At 32.6% G+C, this 16,833-nt stretch overlaps 1 protein-coding gene and 1 non-coding gene across 2 annotated transcripts; both read right to left on the reverse strand.

Annotated features, from left to right (window-relative positions):
- Positions 1-1,066: 1,066 nt before the first annotated feature.
- Positions 1,067-1,140, reverse strand: TRNAT-AGU. The gene has a single exon. It is a non-coding gene; the product is annotated as a tRNA-Thr (tRNA).
- Positions 1,141-3,028: 1,888 nt separating this feature from the next.
- LOC123918537 (probable histone H2B.1) lies at positions 3,029-3,730 on the reverse strand. The gene has a single exon (XM_045970615.1). The coding sequence runs from the start codon at positions 3,626-3,628 to the stop codon at positions 3,179-3,181; it is 450 nt and encodes a 149-aa protein (XP_045826571.1). The 5' UTR covers positions 3,629-3,730; the 3' UTR covers positions 3,029-3,178.
- Between the last annotated feature and the right edge of the window lie 13,103 nt (positions 3,731-16,833).

The raw sequence follows: 16,833 nt of genomic DNA on the forward strand, positions 1-16,833 counted from the left end.
TTCTCTCATATTATCACCTTCATTTTTTCATTCCTTCAATTTTTCATTCCACTCAGTTTGGAGTGTATCAAATGGAATGAAATATATTAATAATATAATTACAATTTTACCCCAACTCTTCTATTATCCTTGTGCTTCTCTTCTTCGGTATTCGCCGTTTCATCTTCTTTATTGTTGTTTGCTTGTGTATTAACTCTATACTCTCGCATGGTTGGAGTAATTTGATTTTGTGATATGCATAATTCATTTTTTATTTAGTACAGTATTAGATACTTCCTCCGTCCCAAATTGAGTGACTCAGTTGACCGTTTAACGCATGTCAATACATAACTTTGACGATTAATATTTTTAATATTTTTAATTGTATGATAGTAAAAATTATAAAAAAAATTGATATTTAAAAAATACTCATCGAGACAAATCCAATAACATCTTATATGCTAATGTTTATTTTATGTATCGGTAGAAAAATATGGTCAAACCAAAATGTGTGAATAGTACACAACAGTCAATTGTGTTACTCAATTTGGGACGGAGGGAGTAGTATATATGTTAGACCGGTAGTATACTATGTTATAGGACGCTAAAACCAATCACAGGTGGTTGTGTTGTGGATGTGTATGTCATATATAATAGTAGAACTTATACACCGGTACATTTTATAATTTTGGCTTATGGTTGAACTGAAATTGTTTTTTTTTTTTTTGTTGGTAATATATGGTTGAGCTGTAATTGTGAACCCACAGTAATTATTAATAATGTATAGGTGAATAATATAAACAAATATATCATATAAAAAAATCTCAATAGATTCATAGTTTGGTGTTTTTAAATAAGGATAAAATTGGGGAAAAAATATTATACCTTATTTCATTCCGTTTATTTCCAAAGAATGGAGTGGTAATTTTGTTTCCATTCCATCATAAAATATCGAAACAATGGAGTGGTAATTGTGTTTCATTCCGCATATATAAAGAAATATAGGGTAATTACGTATGAATGAAAGATAGACGGGCAACAAGCTGCGTCGCCAAAAGTGTCAAATGCAAATGGGAAAAACAAATTTTGCTTTCATTGAGAGTTGAACTCAAGACCTCCCGCTTACTAAACGGGTGCTCTAACCAACTGAGCTATGAAAGCTTCATATGAGAAAGTTGCAAGGTCTTATAATTACAGAACCACGAATGAGAAAGTTGACAAAATGAAATGAGGTAAGGAAATTTCCAATTCTATCTATTTTTTTAGTTCCAAATTTGCATAACTTTCATGGAACTGAAACAGACACTGATACATAGAAGACTCATGCTATTACCATATGATTGTATCACCAAATTGCAAAATGGTAATGATGATGACTGAACTAATTGTTACATAGAAAGGATAATATGAAACAAAACACATGAGCAGATATGGTTGACAATAAATCAAGAACAAAAGAATAACATAAAAACAGTCAGTCCATCAACAAATACAGTCATACTCCGAACTTAGTAGTATCATAATGACTATCTTTATTTACGCGATGAAAGGATAACTACATAAACACCATGTATATTTTCAAGATGAGTCATTCGCAACACTTCATTAATGCAATTTATGTCTCCAATTTACGTGGCAGTGTTACTGTAATGTGCGAGCAATGGCAGTTTTTGTTTCATGTTCTCCATTCAGGCAGGGAAGATAAAGACGAGCTGTTGTCATGTGTGAAGAGAAGCACAAGAAGGGTCGTGGGAGCATTCATGTGAGATCCGAAAGGGGAGTGTTAGAGGTTCGCATGATGATATAGAGTAAATGAGATTAGAAGGTCACAATTTGGTGTCGATGATTCCATTCCTTTCAAAATGATTGGATTTCTTTATCTCATTCCCATCCAACTTCAGTCCCAACAAATTTCATTTCCAAGCTTCTACACACCAAAGCACAAGATTATAAGCCGATGAAAACATAACCATAACCAGATGCAGAGTTGATCCCACAAAAGTTGAATCTCTTGAATATGTGTTAATGAAGTTGATGGGGAGTAATGTTAGCTCAAGCTTCAAGTGAAGGAATCTTTGTATGGTGAAGTCTTTATTGTCTGCATTTTATTTATCAGCAGCAGGCTAAGCAAAGGATATTGAATATCCGGTTCTTGAAAGAGAGTCTGAGTTATTGTGTCAATTCAGTGAAGTGTTTGGAATTTAAAACCCCCTCCTTTTAGATGTTTGCTCTTATGTGCAAAAGAACACTAATTCACTTGTAATCAACATGACACCAAAATATTCAGCAGAATTGCAGCAGTAAGATCCATAATTTTGTGCACTGCCTTGGTTGCTAAAATGCAGACCATTCTGCAAAGCTAGAGCACTAGAATACAAACTTTCTACGGAGTTAGGGCAAATATTACAGGATTACTATTGTTTATAGAATTACCGCATCAATAATCTCAACTTTTCAAAGGCCTTACACTCTTTTAGAATCACAGCAATCCACCGTTTGTGGTTTTGACAAAAACTACACTACAGTCTACAAAGTTTCAACAAAATCAAACTCAATGTGATTCCAAATATGCATCGAGTAATTATACAAATTAGGAATATTATAACCTACATGAGAATTCCACATTCAAAATAACCTACAAATTATGCATATAAACTTTTCAATGGAATTTTAAAAACAAACTACAAATTAGGTTAACCCTAAACCCAACATGAGAATTTTAAAAATTTTGAATTTCCTGAAATCATTCCTCTCTAACCCCAGTCCCAACCCAACAAATCTCACTTCCAAGCATCAACAGTTAAAAGTTCAAACACAGGTTTACAATCCCACGGAAACATAATCATAACAAAGAAGCAGAGTTGATCAAACAAAAGATGAACCTCTTATCAACCGATTCTTTCTCGAATCTTGAATATTTTTAATAACTTGTTCTATATTTCTTAAGTCAAAATTCTTTTCATTTGCAGAGTTTTCAAAATTGCAAGTTGGAATTAGAGACAAAAAACTTATAAAATATAAGCTAAAAATCTTCCTAAAATACAAGCAATTTGAAAATCCAATATACTTCCATACACAAAAGGATCAACAAAACCAATTAGGTCATTACAACATAGAAAAGTAAAAAAGCTAAAAATTAAAAAACCTAATTGAGCCTAAACAGATATAGTAACCCAATAACAACACTTCGAGAAATAGCCTAAGAACTTGTGAACTTGGTCACAGCTTTGGTACCCTCAGAAACAGCATGCTTTGCCAATTCACCGGGAAGAACAAGTCTAACAGCAGTTTGAATTTCCCTAGAAGTGATTGTTGGCTTCTTGTTGTACCTTGCAAGTCTTGATGATTCTTGTGCGAGTTTCTCGAATATATCATTTATGAAACTGTTCATTATACCCATGGCTTTGCTTGAGATACCAATGTCAGGGTGAACTTGCTTCAGAACTTTGAAGATGTAGATCTTGTATGTTTCTACGCTCTTTTTGTTTCTCTTCTTCTTCTTCTCTCCTGCTGCCGCTGAACCACCGTCCTTTGGCAGCTTCTTTCCGGCCTTTGGCTTCTTCTCAGCGGGAGCCTTCTCTGCTACGGTCGACTTCTTCTCCTCTGCGGGTTTCTTCTCTGCTGGCTTCTTCTCTCCTTTTGGTGCCATTGAATCGGAGATTTGGGAATTTGGAGAAAATTAGGGTTTGGAATTGGGAATTGGGAATTGGGAATTGGAAATGAAATTAGAAGCAGAGTGAATGAGTTTTGGTGAATGATGAATGTTGCGTCGATTTATTATATATAAGAGTGTTCTCGCGTTTCTATTGGATAATGAGGTTTGCCGCGGATCGATGACGTGGAACTTGTTTAGCCGTTACGTTATATTCCCAAAGAGAGATGACAATAGACGGTGGAGATTTTGGTTTGATTCAACGGTGAGATGGGGACGCTTTTGGTGATGGATAAAAATCCAAAAATATCTGCTTACTTTCATTCCGCGCCCAAATGGATTTTCCCACATGGAAAATGCTACTTTTAGCGAAGGATGTTATCGCGAACCCTTCACGAATACGTAGGATTGATTATTCAAAAATGCTAAATATAGCGAAGGAATTATCACGAAAGAATCACGACAGTGTAATTAATTATTCACACCACTACCTGCTGAATTCCGCTAAATCTGGAACTATATGAAAGCCACAGTTCTTTCTCTTCTACTCACATAAATACACTTCGCGAAATTTCAAGAATTAATGTTTCGCTGGATATAGCACTCCTCTTGATTAATTAGCATTATTATAGGCTGTTTTCATCAAATCCTTGTGAGGTGAATATCTTTGGGTAACAAAAAAAATACGCATATTGTTTTAGCAGTAGTAATAAAGTCAATAAAAAATATTTTATATGTCCCGTGAATTTAACTCAGTTGCAATGACATTGCATTATATATATGTAAGGAATTGGGATTCGCCGCTTATCCACCGGATTGAATTTTTTTGGTGATAAATCTGGTTTATAGGAGAAAGGGACCCTAGTAATTTAGACTTCGGTCGTGAGGTAAATAAAGTCTGACCAATATATTGTATTAGATTTGTTTGAATTTAAAGACGGATTAAGATTTTCAAAATGATCGGATCAATTTTTTTTGTTGTAAATTTGATATTTTCTGCAGAGATTAATCTCTCGAACCTTGTGAAACTCAGATTGATGACAAACTCTCCCTAAGAGTTTTAACATTTCTGCATACTCAAGCCATAGATTAAATCCAAAACCTTGATTAAACTAGAAGAGACTCACATTATTTCGTACAAGTACTTTTAAGTGGGTCCGGTTAAGGTGCATAAGCCCAAGCTTTATGCACCATGCATAATTGCTATGCGCGCCCCCCATATTGCTACGCGCGCCCCCCAACTGCTAGCCCCCAATTTCTAGCGCGCTCCCCATATTGCTACGCGCGCCCCCCAATTGCTACGCGCCCCCCCATTTTCTAGCCCCCCAATTTCTAGCGCACCCCCCAGGTTTTTTTTTTTTTTTTAGATTTCTAGCGCACCCCTCAGATTTTTTTTATCACGCTTTTAATTTTGATTGATTGAATTTTATTTTATTTTATTGATTAGGGATAAATTTCAGAGTATTATGTATGGTTAATTATTTTAGTAGTTAGTTTTAAACTAAAATCATGTCAAACCATCATCGCTGTAACCGCTGCAAGCTCTTCAATCTTCTTCGCTCTCGCTATCTTCGTTTTCCAATCGGAATCTTACAAATCGATTCTCTTGAATCGAACGAAAACGAGAACGAATTGCAATTTCTGAGATGAATCGGAATCGGAGTTTTGCAATTTCTGAGATGAATTGGAATCGGAGTTCGTGAGAGAATGTGTGACTTCGTGAGAGAAGGTGAAGAAGATGAACAGTGATCGCGGATGAACAGTGATCACGTTTTCACTGTTTCGCGTAAGAGAAGATGAACAGTGAATTTTCGTTACAATTATTCTGGAAACCATTGTGCTGGTTAAATGGTTTCAGAGAGTTAAAAAGTGAAACCATTTGTATTATAAAATGGTTTTATGTGTTTATTGAAATTAATATTGTGTTTTTATGGTTTTAAAAATCCTGGAAACCATTATGCTGATTAAATGGTTTCAGAGAGTTAAAAAGTGAAACCATTTGTATTATAAAATGGTTTTATGTGTTTATTGAAATCAATATTGTGTTTTTATGGTTTTAAAAATCCTGGAAACCATTATGCTGCTTAAATGGTTTCAGAGAGTTAAAAAGTGAAACCATTTGTATTATAAAATGGTTTTATGTATTTATTGAAATCAATATTGTGTTTTTAATATTGAATTTATTGTATTATTGAAATAATATTCCTTCATTATTATTACTATTACTGAACCAAATTTACATCTCAAGATTCTCTAACCAATAATCACTCAACAATTATAAAAAAAATAAAAAATAATCACTCTACTTTGTCTCCATTCAGCAAAAACACAAATATTTTATCACTAAAAAAAACCTCATCACAAAAAGAAAAACCAAGCTACCCAATTCGAGTATAATTCATACGTTCTTCATCGCCGTTCAAATTCGATTCTGAGACAAAAAAAAAAAACCTAGAAATCTAAAAAAAAAAAAAACCTGGGGGGTGCGCTAGAAATTGGGGGGCTAGAAAATGGGGGGGCGTAGCAATTGGGGGCGCGCGTAGCAATTGGGCTTTCAGGCCTAGTAGGCTAAAAATAAAAACAAAACGTGTGCATCAGCAGAAAGAGGGTGGGGATAGCGAGCCTTTGGGGGGCTGGGGGGCGCACGCGAGGAATTTCTGGGGGGCGCGCGAGAAATTCTGGGCTTATGCACCATGCATAAACATCTCCTTATGCATATTAACTTTTGCCCATTGTTAGTATTATGAAAAATCAACAAAAAGAAAAATTGTATCCTCTTTATATATAGATATATAAATTAGATTTTTGTGTAAAAATATTTTAGGTAGCAAATCATTAAACTTGTATTTTTTTAATATAAAATATAATTATTTTTTTACGAAATGAATATGTAAAATATAGGTTTAGTAGTATTTTGGTCTTTAAATAAAATTGTTTCACATTGATCCTTTAAAGAAAAAATATTTGTTTTGATCTCTTACCTATAAAAAAATATATATGTTTTGATCTCTTGACTATATGACTGTTAGTCACAATAGTCTTCTCCGTTAATTTGTTTTAATTTGAGTCATTTGATCTTTTTGTTAAAAATGTAACACCACCGAAATTCGCATGTCTAATGAATATAATATAATGGTGAATCATCGTCAAGTAAATATTTTTCTTGTTCTCCATCTTCTTCTCTCTCATGTTCTTCACACACACAAAAAAAAAACATGAAACCAGATCCCCAAAACTAAACACACCAACAACAACCCAACAAATTCACTTCCTTAAACCCATAAACTGATAGAATATAATTTTTTGTGATAATAATTTTTATGAAATTAGGTTGTATATTAATTACGTACCTGACCAAACATCATATATATATATATATATATATATATATATCCAATACAATATAAGAATATTATTGTCCCTGGTAAATGCAAAAATACCCTTATCTAAGAAACTGCCACCTGTCCAAATTAAGGGCATTTGTTGTCCAAAAAATTGCTAACCGAACCAGAATGAAAAGTAACTGAGCCGGTTACTGATTTTGTGAGACAAATAAAGTCTTTTAGGTGAGTCACTGTTGAAAATCAACCGAATCAGTTACTTTTATAAAAATAAAAAAATAAAAAACAGTATCACATGTTATGACTGATTTATGTCACATCACTCTGGCATAGAAACTTTATTGTTTTTTTCCTTTTCATTCAAATTCAAATTCGAATCCAAAACATTTTCCCACTCTTTGTAACTTCCATTTCATTATATACTCATTTGAAATTTACACCATTTCCTCTCATCTTCTTTCTTTGTTCTTATTCTTTCTCCTTATTTTTAACTATATTTTGTCTAACTTGATTATGTTGTATTTTGCAGAAATGATATTTTTCTCTATCTAACAAACAAGAAGATGAAAATCTTCATGCTACACAAAAGATTAAGGTATGAAAAAAAAAAAATCCACATTTAGCTTTTATGCAATTTCTTCATAAATAATATCATGTCACTTTTTATCATCTAACTTTTGTTGTTTCTCCATTTTTTTTATCTTCAACAACTATAAAAAAAAGAACATGAGTAAGTTAATAACGATGAATTTTATTCATATATACCACTTCTACTAATTATAAAACTTACTATTATTTTCAAGGTGACAATTATTTTGTATAGATTTGTTAAAAAAAATGCTTGATGTTATTTTTTAAAAAAAAAAAATCTTGCTATTTTTCTCACTTTTAACAAAATTGATGAAGAAAATTAGATAAAATAACAAATCTGAAACTGGAAATTATTAGAAGATAAAACACAGAACAGTTTGATTATTTTAAAAGTTTTAATTATATGGAACATAAAAAAAGAAGAAGAATATAAGAGTGAAGTTAATTAAAACAACAAAGAGATGCCATAAGGCGTTCATTTTTTCCTTCTATGTTTTGAGATATGGCAAAACACATGTACTAACAATTTATGTGTTTCTTTTCAGAATTCATACCAAGAAAGGAAAACACCGGAAGCAAAACACTTTCAAGAAAAGAAACAAATGAAACAGGAAAACAAAGCACATACCAAGAAATCATAAGAATTTGTATCTGGTAACATTTTTTAGTGATTATACAACATTTATTTTTTATTTTCAGATCAAAATTAAATTAAATACTACATACATAGAAAAAAAAGATGAGTAAAAAATAATTAGATCTACAAAATAAAAAGAAAGAATCATATACCGAGTAAATACATAAACCGAGAATGAAAGTGAGATATGGATTACATTGGTATATGAGATGCAATGAATTTTTTTTATTTTGTGGGTCTCAATGAACATAGAGCTGTTCTTTGATGACTTGTGATTAGTCAGATATGGTAGTACTGCACAGTAGAGGTGTAACACAGTAGAGTTGCAGGTTACAGTACAAAATAAGAAATATTATTATTTCGAAATATTATTATTTCTGTTTAAATTAAAATTACGGTTAATCATGGATTTTGAAACAACCAAACATATTCTAAAAATATTGATATTACAAGTAAACAATATTTATGCAAAAATTCATGAAAATGTTAATTTTATTTACCGAGGAAAATGCAGAAGAAGAATAACAGATAAAATACTTATTCTAAAAATATCTCAAAATGGATTAAAAAAAAGAGAGTAAAAGTCAACAAATTTAAATAAAAAAGAGCAATTAACATTAAATAAGAGGAATATGAATATAAACAGATCCAAAAAGAAACAAGTCAATAACAAAGAAAATATGTTTATTTCAAAAACTTTTGTAGGATCTAAAATCTAAAAGGAAAAAAAAATACAACCACAAGGTTCTGAGAATTTTTTATTTTATTTTTGATAAATTCTTAAACTTGAAAAAATTAAAACGATCTAATATGATATAAAATTATGAAAAATATAAGCAAATCAAACACCAATATTGATTTACAAACATATGCATAAACTACTAAAATACTAGATCTGATCTTTTTTTTTTTTGTCTTTAATATTGTTGATGCATGCATGACAGGAGAGGAGAAGATTAAACCACACCACCAGATTGGGAAAAAAAATCCAATAAGAAGCTTACATGATGAATGTCATATTAATGAGTTCAAAGTTGACCGTAGTGGAGCTTTTGTTGCAGAGCTCTGGTGTGAACTTCACATAGATGCCAAAAAAATACAAATTTAAACTAGATATGATTTTTTTTTATTCTTTTGATGTCTTTGACTCCTTTGTTGTTGCTCTGCAGAGAGAGTTGTTCATAGCTTCATCATAGATGAACAGTTGAAGGTTGAAAAATGCATATCCACTTGTTCTGGTAAAAAACAAGGGGGTTTGTATTATTGATCAAATGGTGTGATTACACTCAGTTTAATCCCAACAACCCTGGGAGTTTTATAAGTCAGAATTCGATCAGAACATAGGGGGTTTGTATTACTCAAGATTGATAATTGATACAAGAATGATCAGAGAAAAAATGGAGTAACTTTACAAGAATGAAAATATGGTGGTTTCTCATGATGAGAGTGAGTTTATCTAGAATCAGTCCTCAAAATTCTCCTGAAGAGGATCCTATTTATAGACAAAATATCTCCTTCTTGTTGCTTGATAACCGCCTTGCTTGGAGAGGAATTCATGGGTAGTGGGCGGTTTCTTTTCCTTCTTCTCCAAGCTTCTTCCTTCTTCTCCAAGTTTCTTCCTTCTTCTCCAAGTCATGGTGGATCATGCTTATCATGTGTTTTTCATGGTTGTTTTCATGCTTCTCCTTTAGATGCTCCCATTGGGCTTTTTCGTATTGGGCCTTAACAAATCACACCCTGGTCCATGACCCGGTACACAGCCCCCCAAGCACGAGGCTTCAAGAAGGCGAAGTGCTTTTGAATGAAGTAACTTGGCGATTATTATGTCTCGGCATGGTTCTATGTCGCCTATTTGTTGTTGACTCATACTCTTTATTTGCTTGTCGCCTTGTCCTTCCTTTTGTTGTTTATATTTCTTAGATAATTTGTACGCCCTTCTATGACTTTTGAATATCTTGATGCACGCCATTTGTGGCTTTGAATATTGTTGTCATTGTTTCTTGGCGACTTTGAGCAAGTTGGCAAGTCGCCCTTCCTTCTTTTCCATCGTATTTGCATTTTCGAGCCAGCGTTGTCACCAATCTCGCCTCTTCGTCTTTCGCGATTCGTCTCGCCTGTTCCGTTGTATTTGCATTTTTACGTTGGCGTTGACAACAATCTCACCTGTTGCCTTTTTGGCGATTGTAAATGATTCGGCGTCATTATGACTCGCCCTTCTTTGTTGTAGTTGATTTTCGTACTGTCAGGCTTGCACGCCTTATTTTGTGACTTCTTGGCAATTTAAAAATAATTGGCGCTGCTCGGAGTCGTACTTCCACTATACTTTGTGTCTGGTGTTGACAATAATCTCGCCTTTGAAAATTTTTAACTTTGCACCTGCAATGTCTTTAGCTCTTTAAATATAATTATATATCATTTATGAATAACTTTATACCTGTGCCTTTTGGTGGTTGCAAATGATTTGGCGTTATAATGAATCGCCTTGCTTTGGTTGTGTGTAAGCTTCTTCTGGCGGTGTTGATAATCTCGCTTTTCTTTGCTGTATCTTTTTCTGACGCACCCAACTCGTAAGACTTACAGGTAACGCCAAGGTCTTGCAACCTTGTTTGATTTTTCTTTTTCTGACGTACCCAACTCGTAAGACTTACAGGTAACGCCAAGGCCTTGCAACCTTGTTTAATTTTTCTTTTTCTGACGTACCCAACTCGTAAGACTTACAGGTAACGCCAAGGCCTTGCAACCTTGTTTAATTTTTCTTTTTCTGACGTACCCAACTCGTAAGACTTACAGGTAACGCCAAGGCCTTGCAACCTTGTTTAATTTTTCTTTTTCTGACGTACCCAACTCGTAAGACTTACAGGTAACGCCAAGGCCTTGCAACCTTGTTTAATTTTTCTTTTTCAATCAGAGCCCGCAACTTAATCATGATTGCTGCAAATAAGCTTTGATACATTAGAAGTTCAACAATAATAATATATGAAAAATAAAACAAACGAAAATGATACCGCCATGGGCGGTTTGTTGCGGCGCTCCTCGCCTAGCAAGAAAAACAATTATGTTTTGGCGTGGCGAGACTGAGTTTCATTGCGGTAGTCATCGCGGAATATGCTTCAACCTGAAAGATTAGTTGGCGGCTTCTATCTCGCCGAGTGATAATTATTGAATTTTCATGTTAATTTTCCACATTTGTTCGTTGTCCTGCACTATGATTAACATCAATGAATCAAAATAGAAATCATAGATGAATAAACTAAATTTCCTAATCAAGATAAATTTCAAAGAAGGTGACATTATAGCAAGTGCTTCAAGTATATGCAAAAAACACGTCAGCTAATAATAAGTCTCATATACTCCATTAATTATTGAAACTTTGCATGTATGATTAATTTTAATTAATCGATACCGAAATAAATAAAAATGTGATACGTAGAGAAAGCATATTCATGTTAGTTATAAGTAAAAAGCAAAATACTTTGTAAGAAGAATACTAATTTAGTTCTTAACCGAAAAAATGTAGAAACATATGAAAATTTTTATACTTTCTCTGTTGGTTATATTTGTCTTGGTCATTTTAATTTAAAGTGTTGACTTATTCTACTTATCAGAGTTGAAGTTCTTTCATGCAAAAGTTCTTTTATGTTTAAAATGTTTACATGAGGTCTTAAGAAAGTTAGTTCATACAATCACACAAAATATTTTATCGTGTGCTAGAATAATTTATAGCAGGGTTAAAGATATCACATATCAAATAAGCACAAACAGTTTTGAACCAAACAGAACAGCGATTCTTGAATTTAGATCTTGTAAAGTGGCACACCAAAAGAAGAACAAGTCTCATTCTAGTGATTAACCTTGAAATACGTAAGTACCGATGTTCTTTTCTTTTACTCATTGATGAGATTATTATTATTATTATTATTATTATTATTATTATTATTATTATTATTATAGATGGCGATAGAATGTGATTCATGAACTATAAATTAACCATGTTAATAAAACCGATAACGTATATATGCACAAATAATATATTATCACAATAGAGAGAGCGAGAACTATATGATTAAATGGTAAGTTAGAGGAAAAGAACGTTAACACCTGGATCGGGAGTCGCCTAGCAACAAAAACGATTCTACGGCGAGATGACGACGTTGGACGGTAAGTCGCTGTGGCGCCAGTTCGGCGAGTTGGAGAGTTTAGATTCACATCAACTATGGCGACACCATTTCAATTCAAACGTGACGGATCTGATCTTCGAAGTTGCATTTGACCTTCTCTTACTTCAAGTTTAATCAAATAGTACTTGTCCACAGATAAAATATAATCAGCTTGTACAATAACCAGGTGCAGAGCTTGTATGGATATCACTTGGATAATGAACTGATGTTGTTTTTATTTATGTGTTCAATTCTCATAGTTGCATAATTTCGCTGATAGTGACGTCCATATTTGAAACAATGATGAGTGAAGTTGCGCCACCGACAATTTGGCAGCGAGACGACGACGTTGGATTGCGACAACAGTTCGGCGAGACGGCAGACTCAAATCCACGTCATTGATCACCCAAAATTAAACATGAATGAATCAAATTAAAAATAGAGGCCACAAATGAATGAACTGAATTGAATTAGAAACCACCGTAGAATCAAACCAAGTATGTTAAATCTCATATGTTTATTATTTTTGTTTTAAAACATCCAAATCAGTATCATGATAACAAGCGTAGAACTAGCCTTTATCAAGATGAAAGCTATAACATCAGCATGTAAATCTAATCTTGTCTTCTCATTGGCCTCCATATAATTAATTTCATGTGGATTAAATTACTTCAAATCACTAAAAGATTAAAACAGAATCATCGATCTATAGTGAGTTGAAGCCAAATACACCCAAACATTTGTTAGAATAGTTCAAAGACATCGAAATTAAAAATAAAGGATTGAAAGCACCTGGGCGGAATTGGTTCGCATCACCTCTTGTCAACTGACTGTTTCTCTCTGCGTCAGTTGACTACTTCATAACCGCTCCATAGGGTCGCAATGGTCAAGACTGTTTCTCTCTGCGTCGCTAACGCCGTTTTCTTTGGTTTTTTCTTCTCTGTCGTGTATTTCCGTGTTCTCCAGCCATGTGGAGATGTTTGATTTTTGTCTAGTTTGCTGTGGTAGGCTGGGATCAAATGTTTTTACCGCAGCCCCACGGTGGGCGCCAAAATGTTCTGGTAAAAAACAAGGGGGTTTGTATTATTGATCAAATGGTGTGATTACACTCAGTTTAATCCCAACAACCCTGGGAGTTTTATAAGTCAGAATTCGATCAGAACATAGGGGGTTTGTATTACTCAAGATTGATAATTGATACAAGAATGATCAGAGAAAAAATGGAGTAACTTTACAAGAATGAAAATATGGTGGTTTCTCATGATGAGAGTGAGTTTATCTAGAATCAGTCCTCAAAATTCTCCTGAAGAGGATCCTATTTATAGACAAAATATCTCCTTCTTGTTGCTTGATAACCGCCTTGCTTGGAGAGGAATTCATGGGTAGTGGGCGGTTTCTTTTCCTTCTTCTCCAAGCTTCTTCCTTCTTCTCCAAGTTTCTTCCTTCTTCTCCAAGTCATGGTGGATCATGCTTATCATGTGTTTTTCATGGTTGTTTTCATGCTTCTCCTTTAGATGCTCCCATTGGGCTTTTTCGTATTGGGCCTTAACAAATCACACCCTGGTCCATGGCCCGGTACACCACTAATTTTCAAGATTGCTCCTTTTTAAAAATAGACTTTAATATAATTATAGAGGAGAAAGAGAGCATAAAAAATATGTATTTTATTTTGTCAAAGTATACTGGACGGAGGGGGCGACGGCGGAATGATAGCGGTGGCTAGGTCTTCTAAGGGAAGGTTAGAAACTTTAACGAGAGAGAGAAACAAAATCTAAAATGTTAAAACAAATAATGATCATGTTGGGCCTAAAACACATTCCATATTTCTTAAGCCCATATTGTATTTTTTGATTTAATATTATTCAATTAAAATGTTTAAGGTCCAAAAATGTAACATAAGGGAAAAGAGAAACTTAATAAAAAAAAATGATGATAAAATAACTATTATTCCCAAAAAAATAATTTATTTTGCACACGATAAATTCTAATTGATCTAAATTTTAAAATAACTATCATATATGAGACAAATTATCAATGATAATAATTTCAATATAATTATCATATGAGAGACAAGTTTTAACTAATAATTATCATACGAAAGACAAATTTTAACTAATAATCATCATATATGGGACAAATTCTAACTAATAAAAGTTTCAAAAGAATAATCATCATATAAGACAAGTTCTATAACTAATAACAATTTCAAAAAAAACTATCTTATACGGGAGAAATGCTAACTTGCAAAATAATTCATACATGACACAAGTTATAATAATTTCAAAATGACTATCATATTATATACTAACCAAATCATAAATGTGACAAATTATGCTATGGATTTTTATAATCGATAACAATTCCAAATTATATATATATATATATATATATAAATTATACATTAGATAAATTATACCACTGACAATATACGGGGAACAAGGTACTTGCTGATGAAAAACTTGAATTAACTATAATATACGGGGAACAAGTTATTGTTGATGAAATTTTTTAATTAACTATTATATACGGGGAACAAATTTTTACTCATGAAAAATTTAAATGATACGGGGAACAAGTCGTTGTTCATAAAAAAAATTAAATTAAGCATTATATACGAAAAACAAATTGTTGTTGATGAAATTTTTTAATTAACTCTTATACACGGAGAGGTTGGGAAAAAAATTAAATTACACGGAGAACAATTATTGCTGATGAAATTTTTTAACAAAATATTATACACCAAGAACAAGTTGTTGCTCAAAACTTTTAATTAACAATTGTACGCGCGGAAGCTGATAATAAAATTAATTAATCTAGAGAGCAAATTCTCTGGTGCCAGTTTGGGTGGCCTAATTTAGCTTCTTAAAAAATAAAACCGGAGAACAAATTGTTAATAAAAATTTTACTGAGAACAAATTGCTCAAAACTTATATGGGGCAAATTATTCTATTGTTTCATAATACTGATTAAATACATCTAAATTCAAATATATATTTTTTTTCAATTTTAATCAACAATGTGTAACTTCAAAGATTGTTATGTTACTAATTCTTATAACTCATAAAAAATTTAAAATAACTATTATATATAGTAAATAAATTATACATGAGACGAATTATGCTACTGATTCATTGAACTCAAAACAATTTCAAAATAACTATCATATATACTAAATAAATCATAAATGGGAAAAATTATGCTACTGATTCGTGGAATTCATAACAATCTCAAAATAACTATCATATATACTAAATAAATGGTTTAATTAGTTAAATGGTCCCTTAAAGATATTTTAGGTTTCACAATGGTCCCTTAAAGAAAAAAAGGTCTAGATTGGTCCCTTAAAGACATTTCCGTTAACCAAAAAGGTCCTTTCCGTTAATTTGTTTTTATATGAACCGTTTGATCATTTTATTAAAAATGCAGTGGTTGGATTTGCATGTCTACTGAATGTAATGGTGAACCATCATCAAGTAAATATTTCTTTTGTTGTACATCTTTTTCTCTCTCTTGTTCTACATGTTCATTAGCAACTTCATCAAAAAAAAAAAATCCCTAAATTGGTAATTGAAATCTTAAATTCCAACCAAAAGATAGCATAACCAAAAACGTTTTTGTTTTTCATTTCTGGGTCGTTGTTAACTTTTCACGCGGTATGAACTTTTCACGCGGTCGCTGTGAGGATTCGTAGAATGATAGGATTCGTACAGCTCACAGCGATGTTACGGCGAGTCGGTCATCACCTGCGGTGGTAAGAAGAGAAACGTGAGAACCGAGTTGGGTCTGAAGAGATCAAGAAAGTGGTTGCAGTGCCTTCGTGTGAACCGGAGGTGAAGCGGTTGAGTAACTTGGAACGGTTCTTGGAATCAATTACACCTTCTTAGCTTTAACAATGTTTTTAGGATTTGGGTTTTTTGGATTTAGATTCACATGAAAAAAATTTGATTTTGGATTTTAATTTCTGAATTTTTTAAAGTATTTTTTTGGATTTGGATTTTTATGAAGATGTTGATGAAGAATAAGAAAAGGAAGAAGATGAAGATTTTTTTTTTTCTGATCTGGATTTTGGTTGAAGGAGATTTATGAAGATGATGATGAATGTTAAAAAGAAATTTAGAAAGAATATGAAGAAATTGAGAAAAAAAAACTAGTTGATAATGATGCACCATTAGATATAGTGTACCTTCAAAATTCAATGGTTATTTTTTTCCAATAAGATCAAACGACTTAAATTAAAAGAATTATTGAGATCTATGGTGGACCATATGCAATGGTGATCCACCTAATGCATTTGGAGTTAAAAACTAACGAAATGACCTTTTTGGTTAACGGAGATGTCATTAAGGGACCAATCCGGACATTTTTTTCTTTAAGGGACCATTGTGAAACTTAAAATGTCTTTAAGGGACCATTTGACTAATTAAGCCTAAATAAATCATACATGGAACAAATTATACTACTGATTCATATAACTGA

The sequence above is a fragment of the Trifolium pratense genome, linkage group LG3 (assembly GCF_020283565.1).
Source record: "Trifolium pratense cultivar HEN17-A07 linkage group LG3, ARS_RC_1.1, whole genome shotgun sequence".
Lineage (NCBI taxonomy): Eukaryota > Viridiplantae > Streptophyta > Magnoliopsida > Fabales > Fabaceae > Trifolium > Trifolium pratense.

Bases quoted from the DNA above. Each gene is read 5' to 3' on its own strand.
- LOC123918537 (XM_045970615.1), bottom strand. From the start codon at position 3,628: ATGGCACCAAAAGGAGAGAAGAAGCCAGCAGAGAAGAAACCCGCAGAG.